The sequence below is a fragment of the Hyperoodon ampullatus genome (genome assembly GCF_949752795.1).
Source record: "Hyperoodon ampullatus genome assembly, chromosome: 10".
NCBI classification, from domain to species: domain Eukaryota; kingdom Metazoa; phylum Chordata; class Mammalia; order Artiodactyla; family Ziphiidae; genus Hyperoodon; species Hyperoodon ampullatus.
Genome location: NC_136923.1, coordinates 63,782,102 through 63,794,571, shown reverse-complemented (window position 1 = coordinate 63,794,571; position 12,470 = coordinate 63,782,102). Strand labels below are relative to the sequence as shown.

Here is a 12,470-nt window from a genome sequence, read left to right as displayed (position 1 = left end):
GTCTGCCAATGTTTAACCCAAAGAAACAAAGTCTTGGGGAACAGGCATAGTCATAATCTTTAGTATTTTGAATGTACATAATGTAAGCACCATACTTAAGATATTGTAATTGGCACAGTAATATTATTTAACATAAAGTCCAAATTCAAACTTCTCCAGTTATCCCAATAATGTCTTTTAGAATATTAATTTTTCCCTCTCTTTTTTCTGCCTAAGATTTAGAGGTAAAGAAATATCTACACGAGGGAACCAATTTCTAGCAATTGTATACATGTATGATCCAAAAAAGTGTGACTTGGCTATTAAGAAATCTAACAAGATCTCAGGCTGTCTTAATAGAGAAATATTAATGAAAGCAGTCACCGTGTTCTTTTCTGTCCTGGTTAGACCACAGCTGGAAACATGTGTGCAGTTGCAGATAGCTCATTTAGAGCCATCAATGATCATCTGGAGTGTGCTCAGAATAAAGGGATCAGGGTGATGTGAGATGGAAAACCCTGCATTGCACATGAGGGTTCTGGAGATATTTAGCCTCGGTAAGCAGAGGCTTGGGGAATGGTCATAGCTGTGGTCTTTAAATATCTGAATGGCTACTGTTATAGGTTGAGCAAAAGAACAGAGCATCAAGCCACAGAGAATTATTCTTAAGCTCTAAAATTTAATGAAATTTGCCCTGCTGACTTGAAAACTTGCTTTAGACTGGTGACCCACTTTTTCTTCCAATTTCTCCATTTTAGAATGGGAATATCATTCTTTCCTTATCCCAAGGTGACATTTTGGAAGTAGATAACTTGTTTTCTAGGTTTCACTGGTTCATAGATGGAGAGGAGTTTTGCCCTGGGAAGGCCCATACCCCAAATCTCACCCATTCTTGACTTAGATAATATGTAGGTGAGATTGGGGATTTAGAGTTGATGCTGAAATGGTTGAGAATTTGGGGACCATTGAGATGGAGTGAATTGTATTTTGCATGTGTGAAGAACACACATTTTTAGGGTCACAGGACAGAGTATTATGAGTTGAACTGTGTCTCCCCCAAAATATGTGAAAGTGCTAATCCCCTGAATATCAGAATGTGACCTTATTTGGAAATTAGGTCATTGCAGATATGATTAGTTGAGTTAAAATGAGTCATACTGGAGTAGAGTGGGCCACTAATCTAATATGACTAGTGTCCTTATAAGAAGATGCCATGTGAATACAGAAAGGCAGGAGAACATCATGTTATGATGGAGAGAGAGACTGGAGTTACAGAGCTGCACCCTAGGGAAAACCACGATAGCCAGCAAACCACCAGAAGCTGCGAGAGAGGCAAGGAAGGATTTCTCTACAGGTTTCAGAGGCAGCTTGGCCCTCCTGACACGTTGATTTTGGACTTCCGGTCTCCAGAACTGTGGGACAATAAGTTTATGTTGCTTTAAAACACCCAACCTATGGTATTCTGTTAAAGCAGCCCTGGGAAACTAATACAGGTACTAGGCAGAAAAAAATAGATAAGGTTTATTCCTTGGGTTCCAGGAAAGAATAAAGAACCCATGAATGGAACTGAAAGGGAAACAGATATCAACTCAACATGAACAAGAACTTGCTGGTAGGTAAAGTCAACGCAAAATGTAGTCGATGGCTTAAGCAAGTCATAAATTCCCTACTATTAAAAATATGCAAGTAGAATGAATCAGGAATACTGCAGAGTTGATTTATGCATCAAGTTAGACTGAATAATCTCCAATTCCAGAATTTTATGAATGTATGTTAAAGTCCTGCCAAAGAAAGGCTGACAGCTGCCTTCCACCTTCTGCTTCAACAATAGATGCTGGTATATAGTAGAATGGCATGCCGAGTTTATAAGATTAAATCTAAGTTTGGCATTTACTAGCTATTCATCCTTAGGTAGGTTCCATAACCACCCGAGCCGCAGTTTTCCACATGTTAGACAGGGATATTAACAATAATCATTTCATAGTGTTATTATGAAGATTAATAATTTAAATTGCTTAGAACAGGATATGACACATAGTAAATACTATAAAGTGTTGGTTGAGAATCTACTTGTTCTCACATTGCTTAGACATCATGCACTAACACTGTCCTCCCATCATTGCCATTCCTCACCTCCAAAATAGGGAGAATGGGGAGTCAAACTACAATGGATTTTATTTTTTAAGTCTTGTTTTCGTTTCTAGATCCCAACTTGCACCATTTGGACCATTTATTGACCAAGGATCATAAGTGTGATTTTTTTGGTCAATTTTCTCATAACAAGCCGTGATAATGTGTTAGTCGACTGCTAAGATGTGTTTGTGTGTGTGTGTGTGTGTGTGTGTGAGTGTTTCAAGCGTTTCTGAGAAATAAATGATTCAACAGCAGCATTTTCAGATAATGAAGACTATGATTTACCCTAATAAAGCTCACTTGAGCTTTTGGTACTTGTGTGCTGGAGTTAAAGGAAGATGTGAAGTTTTCACAATTAAATCCTCAGAAATTCAGGTATTTCATTAAACTGGCATCTGTTGGTGACTGAGGGTAATTTCAGCTTTAGGAGCTAGCAAAAGCATTTTTCAGCATATGAAAGTCATAATAAATTGGTGCATAATTGTCAAAAAGGAATCCACACTCAGTGACTTAAATTTAACAAATGTGCTTGTATTTCTTCACTGCATAAGGTTACTAATCACTGCCTCATTTGGGTGCATAAGCGACAGCTCTGACAGGGTAATGATAACCCAGGTAAATTCACAGTTCCTTTCAGTGAAGCAAACCTATCAATAGATGTGGGTAGCAGTGCTTACACCTATATAATTCTGGAACCAGTGATTATGTAACTTTTGGATACCTCAGAGGAAGGACAGAGAATCAAAGAACTATGTGTTCTTTCCATAAAGAGAAGCTGAGTGAGATAGCACAACAGGGGGATACACTGAAGGAAAAGGAGGAAGGCTTGGCTGAGAAAGTGTGTTTCATCTGAACTGATGTTTAGGGGCCATCAAGAGTAATAGAAAGGAGAAAGATTGAGTTTCTAGAATTTATATGTGTTTGGTTTTTTTTTAATAACTCCTTCATTTTCACAAAAGAAAGTAGCCAGTGTGGTGGAAAGACCAGCTCTTCACTTGGTGTATAAGCCCAGTTGTAACCGTGGTTCTGTGTTTTATGAGCCACTTGTCCTCAACAAGTTCCAGTGTCTCACTGACGTCATAATATATAAAACATTGGTAATGATAAATTCCCTTGGGATTGTCACTGAGGTTAAACAACCTAAGGATATGAACCATCCACTTCAGTATATGGCAATAGTAAGGACTTTTTTTGTTGACTTTGTCTTTAAGCCTCTTCATCTCTTATAAGTCCCAAAGGCAGAGTTTGGGAGCAGGTAGGGGCCAACGTCATGGATAAGGCAAACATTGCAGTTTATTGAAAACTAGCGAACTCCTAATTCATCTCAACTCAGTAAATATGTCTTGAGTATTTGCTGATCACCGAAGGAGTAGAACAATAAATCAAAGATTGTTCTTTAACTCTTGGAAAATTAAATTCAAATTCGAGTAAAAATAAACACAGCCTTATGATCCATTGAAAAATGTCTTGCAAGGTAAATGAACTGATTTTAAGCATATATTCAGTATTCAAACATATTGACCATTTCGGTGAAAACACAGGACAGCCTTAAATTATATCCCTTGGCAGTATTTATTTGTGGATTTGCAGGGGTACCAATTAGCATGATGGTGTTCCCTCATCAATAGTTATTTTCTTTGTTTAGTTACTGTCTTAGTCTGTCCAGCCTGCTGTAACTGAGTACCATGAACTGAGTGGTTAATAAAAAACAGAAGTTTTTTTCTCACAGTTCTGGAGCCTGAGAAGTCCAAGATCATGACTGTGGCAGATTCAGTGGTCAGAGTCCATTTCCTGGTTCATAAACAGCAGCTTTTTTGCTGTATCCTCACATGGTGGAAGGGGCAAAAGATCTCTCTGGAGTTCCTTTTATAAGGACCTAATGCCCTTCATGAGGTCTCCACCCTCATGACCAAATCATTTACCAAAGGCTCACCTCCTAATACCATCACATTGGGGGTGAAGATCTTTCTATTTTATTGAGGTATATTTGATTTACAATGTTGTGTTAATTACCACAATACAGCAAAGTGATTAAGTTATACATATAAATACATTCTCTTCTTATATTCTTTTCCCTTATGGTTTATTACAGGATATTGAATATAGTTCCCTGTGCTATACAGTAGGATCTTGTTGTTTATCCATTCTATATATAATACTTTGCATCTGCTAACCCCAAACTCCCAGTCCATTTCTTCCCATGTCACCCCCTTTGGCAACCACCAGTCTGTTCTCTATGTCTATGAGCCTGTTTCTGTTTTGTAGATAGGTTCATTTGTATCATATTTTAGATTCCACATATAACTGATATCATTTGGTATTTGTCTTTCACTTTCTGACTTACTTCACTTAATATGATAATCTCTAGTTGCATCCATTTTGCTGGAAATGACATTATTTTAGTATTTTTTATGGCTGAGTAATATTCCATTGCATATATGTACCACATCTTCTTTGGGGAGGGTCAGGATCTTAACATATAAATTTCTGGGACACACAAACACTCAGTCCATAACAGTTACTATTCCTTTTTCTTTCCAAATTAGTTTGTGTGGCCGTGTGGAAGAACCACCACATGAGGACAGTGACCAATTACTTCATCGTCAACCTTTCTCTGGCTGACGTGCTCGTGACCATCACCTGCCTTCCAGCCACTTTAGTAGTGGACATCACTGAGACCTGGTTCTTTGGACAATCCCTCTGTAAAGTGATTCCTTATTTACAGGTTATTATTTTTCACACTTTTGGGGTTCAAACACAGAAACTACTGAAAAAGTATAGTCATTTTCAATTATAGTCATGGCCCCTTGGTAAGTTACCTAGTGAGCTAAGAGAGAAATATACTTGCTTAAGGAACTGGTAAACTTAAGGAAAATAATACCAGGTAAACAAGGTAAGTTCTGGGTAAAAATAAAGTGTCAGAATTCTCAAGTCATCAATAAATGCTGCACAAACCTTTTTGGTCCCTAATTTTCTGATTATAAAATAAGGAACTTGAACAAATTAATGATTCAGCTTTTACCAGTCCAAGTAATTGAGGACTATCTCTTTTTATAAGTAATCTCATTTACTACTGAAAAATCAAGAGCTATATGATCAAAGCAGTACAGGGAACAGGTTTTAGTGCTGGTTTTGAATTAAACTACCAGGAATCTGGTAGAGAATCTTTGGAATCTCTATTCTGCAATTCACCTATTGTATGCTATTGAGCCAAATACGTAAGCTCTTTGAGATTAACTTATTTTAAAAGATTAATAATTTTAATTATAGCTATCTCCTATGGTGGTTGGATTAGTTTACTTAGATAATTTATATGAACCACTTGGCATAGGGATTACTCTCTGGAAGATGATGATCTTATAAAAACATAGTATGTTCTCAGTAAACATCAGTCATGGTCATCAGAATTAGATGTTTTATTGTTCAGTTCTGAAAACAGCTTTCCTATAACTAGTTTCTCTACAAGGAATTAAGAACAAACACTTCCAGAGAATAATTTTCTGATTGATATTCTGATAGCTCTAAAGTCTTTAAAAATTTTTCCAAGCTGGTGTCCAGAGCCACAGTTCTAAAAGACATGGATTTCCTTTAGCAATTGGACAGTGAGTGAAATGGTGGCCACTCCCTACTGATTCCCTTGACCACCCTCCATCCCCCGATATTTACTCCATCCAGGCTCCCAGTTGGTTTCATAATATTTGGAGGAAATGACAATATGCTCCTGATAATGACAAGTTGGGGCAGATAGAACAATTGAATCTAGATACAGACCTTACACTCTTCAGACATATAGACTCAAAATGGATCATAGACCTAAATGTAAAATGCAAAACTATGAAACTCCCAGAAGGTACCATAGAAGAAAACCTAGACGACCTTGGGTGTTTTGATGACTTTTTATATATAACACCAAAAGCCTGATGCTTGAAATAAATCACTGATAAGCTGAATTCATTAAAATTAAAAACTGCTGCTCTGCAAAAGTCAATGTAAAGAGAATGCGAAGACAAGGCACAGACTGAGAGAAAATATTTGCAAAAGACATGATGATAAGGAAATATTATCTAAAATATACAGAGAGTTGTTAAAACTCAACAGTATGGAAGCAAGCAACCCAATTAAAATATGGGCCAAAGACCTTAATAGACACCTCACCAAAGAAGATATACAAGTAGCAAAGAAACATATGAAAAGATGTCCCTCATCACATATCATAAGCGAAATGCAAATTAAAATAATGAGATATCACTGCACACCTATTAGAATGGCCAAACTATGGAACACTGATAATACCAAAAGCTGGCAAGGATGTGGAGCAACAGGAACGCTCATTCATTGCTAGTAGGAATGCTGCAAAATGTTACAGCCACTTTGGAAAACTGATTTTTTTTTTTTTTTTTACAAAATTAAACATAGTCCCAACATATGATCCAGCAATTGCATTCCTGAAAATTTACATCCACACAACAACTTGCATGCAAATGTTTACAGCAGCTTTATCTATCATTACTAAAACTTGGAAGTAACCAAGATGTCCTTCAGTAGATAAATGGGTAAATAAACTGGGGTACAACCTGATAATAGAATACTACTCAGTGATTAAAAGAAATTAGTTATCAAGCAATAAAAAGACATGAAGGAGTATTAAATACTTATTACTAAGTGAAAGAAGCCAATCTGAGAAGGCTATGTACTGGATAATTCCAATAATATGACATTAAGAAAAAAGACAAAACTATGGAGATAGTAAAATATATGAGTGGTTGTCAGAGGTTGGAAGGGATGAACAGGCAGAGCACAGAGGATTTTTAAGGCAGTATAATGTAGGATATTATAATGTTGGATACATGTCCTCATACATTTGTCCAAATGTACAACATCAAGAGTGTACTGATTATGGTGTGCCAATGTAGGTTCACCAGTTATATCAAAAGTACCACTATGGTGGGGGATGTTGATCATGAGGGAGGCTATGTGGGAACAGGGGGTATAGGGAAATCTTTGTACCTTCTCCTCAGTTTTGCTGTGGTCTTAAAAGTACTCCAAAACTAAAGTCTTGGGAAAAACAAAAGTTGAGAGAGACCACAAATGGCTCATTATTAGAAATTATATAAATTAAGCTTTTGGGTCTGAAATGTTACAAAGAGATCTTTACCTCAATAGTTCTTCAATGACTCATTATAAACAGAAATAATAAATTTTTAGGTCAGACCTCACTGAAAGACTACTAAGTGGGAAATGCCATGAAAGTTCAAGCCTCGCTGCAAGCATTAAGTTTAACTGCGAGGTTAGTTTTGTCAGTCGGCTGAAAATCATGAATGGGTTACAAAAATAAACTATAGCAAAATTTTTTGAGAGAAAGAGTACATTGGGGAACAGAGAAAAATATCACCATAGAAAAAAATCAGTAAGCAATGCGTCTTATGATTATGTAGAGACACTGGGAAAATCATAAATAGCATAGAATTCTAATATGTCACCATTTCTGTGGTGCTTCCAGAAAGCTTTTTTTAAATTCTCTTGGTTCCAGTAACCACCCAGGGGGAAGTTTGGGGAAATCTTCTTAAGTTTTAAGATGGCTTAAGTTGCCCAGAATCTTTTGTTGGCTGAGTTGTTCTCTCTGCAAACCAGAAGTTTCCCTGATGGAGAGTGGGGTGATGGAGAGGGATGCATCACCCTGTAATAGGTGCAGCCCTGCTCTAATGCACAGCAATACCTTCTTATAGACTAGGTATTCCAGATTCTCTTATGTGGATGCAAGGACAGATTGAAAGCAATGTGCAGCCATGAGTGATGCAGAGCCTGGGTCTCTCTAAATGTTCATTAAGACAGTATTCTTTCCAGCAGCACAACTGAACAAGTCTTACAGTTGAAAGAACATCTTCATCTCTTGATAGCTTCTATCTGCTTCCCTATAAAGTGTCCAGTTTAGTCAACTGGACTAAACAACAGAGGATCAAAAGTTGATCCTCTTCTCCATAGATCAAGGACAAAACTGTTGATAACCACAAGATCTGACCCATTCATTACCTCATTCAACATTACTTCTTGATGGAAAGTTGTAAATGCACAAAAATATTGAGGCACAGGTATAATTCACATCTTCAAATTCTCTCAATATTTATTATCCATTTTCCATAGAATTTTCCTAAATAGAAGGAATAGGGCCAATGTGCAATAAGCCAATCATTTGAGTAGTTTTTTTTCCCTTAATTGTGATGTTCTGAAAGCAACGGTCCCTCATATGATACTTATGTCCTATTGAGTATTTAAAAACATATACAAAACACCCAGCCAAATTTTAAGGTTATTTGATTGCATTTAAGATTCTTTGGACATTTACTAATTTCCTATTATTTATATGTTATTTTTCTTCTAAATACAATTCAATGCAACCTTTAGATTTATGAGTGATATGCTGTAAGACTTCAGCAAACTCTCATCAATCTTAAAAATCTTACAAATATAATAAAACTTAGCTAAATAATTAAAATGCCCCTTTTATATCTTTAATCACTCCATAAGTCCACTACCATTAACATTTATTGGGCTATTTGCTGAATAATTATCATGAATTTCTAGGAAAAAATATAAAATATTTCACTTTTCTTCTCACACATACAGGAGCAGTTGACTGCTTTTTCAGAGTGACTTTTTTTTTGTAACTGCAGAAGACGTTCTGCACAGGAAATGCCAGGAAAAGTAGAATCAAAGCCAACTGAGTTTTGGATGTTGGGTGATGGGACAGGCTCCCTCACTCTCAGTCACACTTCTCCACCTTCCAATCCATTAATGCCTGTCATCCAAACTTGTGATTTGGCAAAATTTCCATTTCTACTTGTCATGGATCTCTGAGTCCCTTTTGCCACATTTATATACTAGCGTGAAACTGAGTCCTCTACCAAAGAAAGCTTCCCACATTGCCCTGAACACAGGGTACTCATAGGATGGGTGCAAGATAAAGCACCGACAGCAAAAGAAAGTTCACATCATCTCACTTCACTCACAATGTTCATGATTTGCACAACATTCATTTCTTAAATGATTTATTATCAAGATGACTTGAGCTAATATCAAAATCTCAATGAAAAAGGCACCTGGAAGTGTACTCCTACAAGTGAAAAGCAACAACAAAACTCCCATTTATAATCACTTATTATAAGATGCAATTATATATCCCCTTCAAGAAAATCATGTAAATTGGATGCTAATTGAATACTAGAGTATATTATACACCAGCAGATGTAGTACTCAAGCAGTAACTATTAAATCACTGATGGTCAATGGTCCATGCAATTGATTCTACTGCTAGATTAACCGAACCAGCATGTTCTCTCATGAGAAGGTGCTGCACCCTGGCTCACTGTTGGCACTGGACAGCCATCTCTCAAGTGCACTGTTTTGAATTGATTATTACTATCTAACAATAGAGGGAACTAATAGAAATGACTTCAGAATTTGAACCATACTACTTCTATCCCATTCACCCATGTTGATTAGAATTCATGAAAAATAAAACACTAGGTCTTGATGAGCATTTTACATTTCTAATTGCTAGAAAGCATAAATATAGCCCTGGCTCAGCAACTATGAAAGGTCAACTGTGCAGAGCTAGACAATCACTGACTTACTCCCAGGTTGGCAAGAGTATGGAAGGGCCCTGGGTGCTTGACACGTTCTCAGGGAAGAAATGGAAATTGGAGGAGAAAGGGACAATTGAGAAGGAGGTGTGAATGCTCTCTGAGGCAGCACCAAGGAATTGCCAGGTGCCATCAACCAAGCCTTCTCTGGTAGAGTTCATCCCTTTAGGATTACACTTAAAATGAAATTAACCTCCAAGAATTTAGCATAGTTCACACCTTTATTTGTAATTTCTATGACTGCACTTCACCAAAAAGCAGTCTGTTCCTATTAAAATCTAGAACTCCAAGCTCAGGAATAGAAGAGAATACTAATAGTATAATGACCATCATCATGTCATAATCATAATAAGGAATAACAAACACTTACACAGCATTTATATACCAGCCCTGGACTAGGTGTTTCACATCTCAACTGACAGTTTCTACAATTCCATGGACAGCTACGATTATCATACATTCTCACACAGATGAGAAAACTGATGCGTAGAGTGGTTAAGTAACTTACCCAAGGTCATGCATTTGGCAAGTGCAGTGGGTCACATACCCAGGAAACCTGGTAGTGGAATTGACTCCAACCACACTCGGCTGCCTTTTCCAAAGAGAATCAAAAGAATCAGAGTTGGCAAGCATCTTATCCTATCATTTTACTCATTTAATAGAAAAGCAAGTGAACAAACAATAACCCATCCACATTTTACCTACAGCTCTTAAGTAGGGGACCCATATTGTGCAGCTAGCTGGGAGGAGATGAGAATGGATATGTGGTCCTAATGCTTAACCCAGAGCCTTTCCTCCTGTGCTGGACCAGCCCTTAGATCCCTCTCACTCATCTGTACCTACAGTCAGTGCATCGACAAGGAAGGTCCTGATGTAAGAAGCAGAGAGACCTGCTCATTCACATTTTATGGGATCAGTACAACTAGGACAGAAAAATATAGAAAGATGACTGTGCCATGTATATTACATTAGATTGAGGCTTATGACTATTCCTTAATTCAAAAAAATATTTATTAAGCACATCAAGCACTGCGTCAGGTACTGTTTTGTGAACACAACAGTCCCTCCTGCCATTGGTCTTTGTTCTGATAGAGAAGATAAGCAGTAAATTAATGAATTAAACAAAATAATTGTACTATAAATGTTGAGAAGAAAATAAATAGAAATCTGTAAAAGAAATAACAGAAAAGAGCAAGAGGCTTGTTTTTAAAGAGAGAGTTTTGAGATAATTGATTTTGTCAGAACCAATGGTCCAATCATCCAGTATAGAATATACTAAATATAATTATATAAACTGATCATGTGGGGATAAGCATGCTTGACATGTTTCTTTACTATTTTCTTAAAGTTCCAAGTTAAAGTATTGTTTGTGGTGCTATTATATAGAAATCTGGATTGGGTGAACCTATATGAATTTTAGAGGCAGGTTGCTTATTCCAGCAATGAGCAAACTATGGTAACGAGATTCATATAGAGAATTATTTTTAATCGTGACTCATGCCTTTCTTTGGGTGCAACATGTTGGAAATGAACTAATGTACAAATAGCGTTGATTATTTAAAAATAGGAAATGAGATACCTATAATTCAAAAATGCTAATTAAATGCAATTTCAACCAGATTCTTGTATGATAATTTAAAAGAAATAGATGTCATTGTATTATTCTCTATAAGTTACAGAGAATTTTCCAGTTCAAACTAAACATATATATTTTACTATTTTTTCATTCCAAGATAAGATTTCCCCTATCAATAGAAAAATTTCAAGACAAAACCATGATTATCATTATTTAAAGAATGCCATATTATAGATTAAAACATTTAGCATAAAAAATGATTGCAAGGCTTGTATAGTACATTTTATGTTTAATGGAAAAAAGGTATTCTTTTTCTTAATACATTTCTAATATTGTTTTTTGGCAGAGATTTTTCTTTTCTTAATAGAAAGCACTTGTGTGAAATGTTTTTTGACAACTTTGAATCTGGTTATCTCTGTGCCTATGTTTCTGATAGGGTAAAAGTACTGAGAGTGGTCCATGTAACACCGGGTACTTCCCTTGTACTACTTTCTTTTCTTCTCTAGACCGTGTCAGTGTCTGTGTCTGTCCTCACACTGAGCTGCATTGCCTTGGATCGGTGGTATGCGATCTGTCACCCTTTGATGTTTAAAAGCACAGCCAAGCGGGCCCGGAACAGCATCGTCATCATCTGGATCGTGTCCTGCATCATAATGATCCCTCAGGCCATCGTCATGGAGTGCAGCACCATGCTCCCTGGCTTAGCCAATAAAACCAGTCTCTTTACAGTCTGTGATGAGCACTGGGGCGGTAAGTCCATTGTGGCCCTTACATTTATATGACAGCTGCAAATTGAAAATCTGTTTTGCATAGCCCTTGTAAAGCTGGCCTCGTGTATTTTATTGGCATTTGTTAATATCTTTTATTTTATAACATGGTAGAACATAGTATTGCCTCAGGTGTCAGGTTCCCTAACGGGCTTCAAATACAACTGGATTTTTCATTTTAAAACCATGTCTGGCCTGGGAACATGGATGTCTTGCCCATGGACCTATGCTGCTCTCTGAGTCAGATTAGCTACACATGTTTTCTCTATTCATAATATAGTAAACTGATACATTTTATCACTGGCATAATTATTTTCTGACTTAAGAATTACACTAATTATGAAATTATGAATCTTTTTTTGGTTTCCCATCTGA

General features: G+C 36.7%; 1 protein-coding gene across 1 annotated transcript in view; it reads left to right on the top strand.

The window, feature by feature from the left end:
* The window catches only part of HCRTR2 (hypocretin receptor 2), a gene marked incomplete at both ends in the record, with an annotated part of 114,690 nt that overhangs the window by 77,678 nt on the left and 24,542 nt on the right, over positions 1-12,470 (top strand). The window contains 2 exons of the mRNA XM_079713537.1: positions 4,659-4,837; positions 11,835-12,078. Of these exons, the coding sequence (XP_079569663.1) occupies positions 4,659-4,837; positions 11,835-12,078 (423 nt within the window). The remainder of the gene's footprint in view (positions 1-4,658; positions 4,838-11,834; positions 12,079-12,470) is intronic.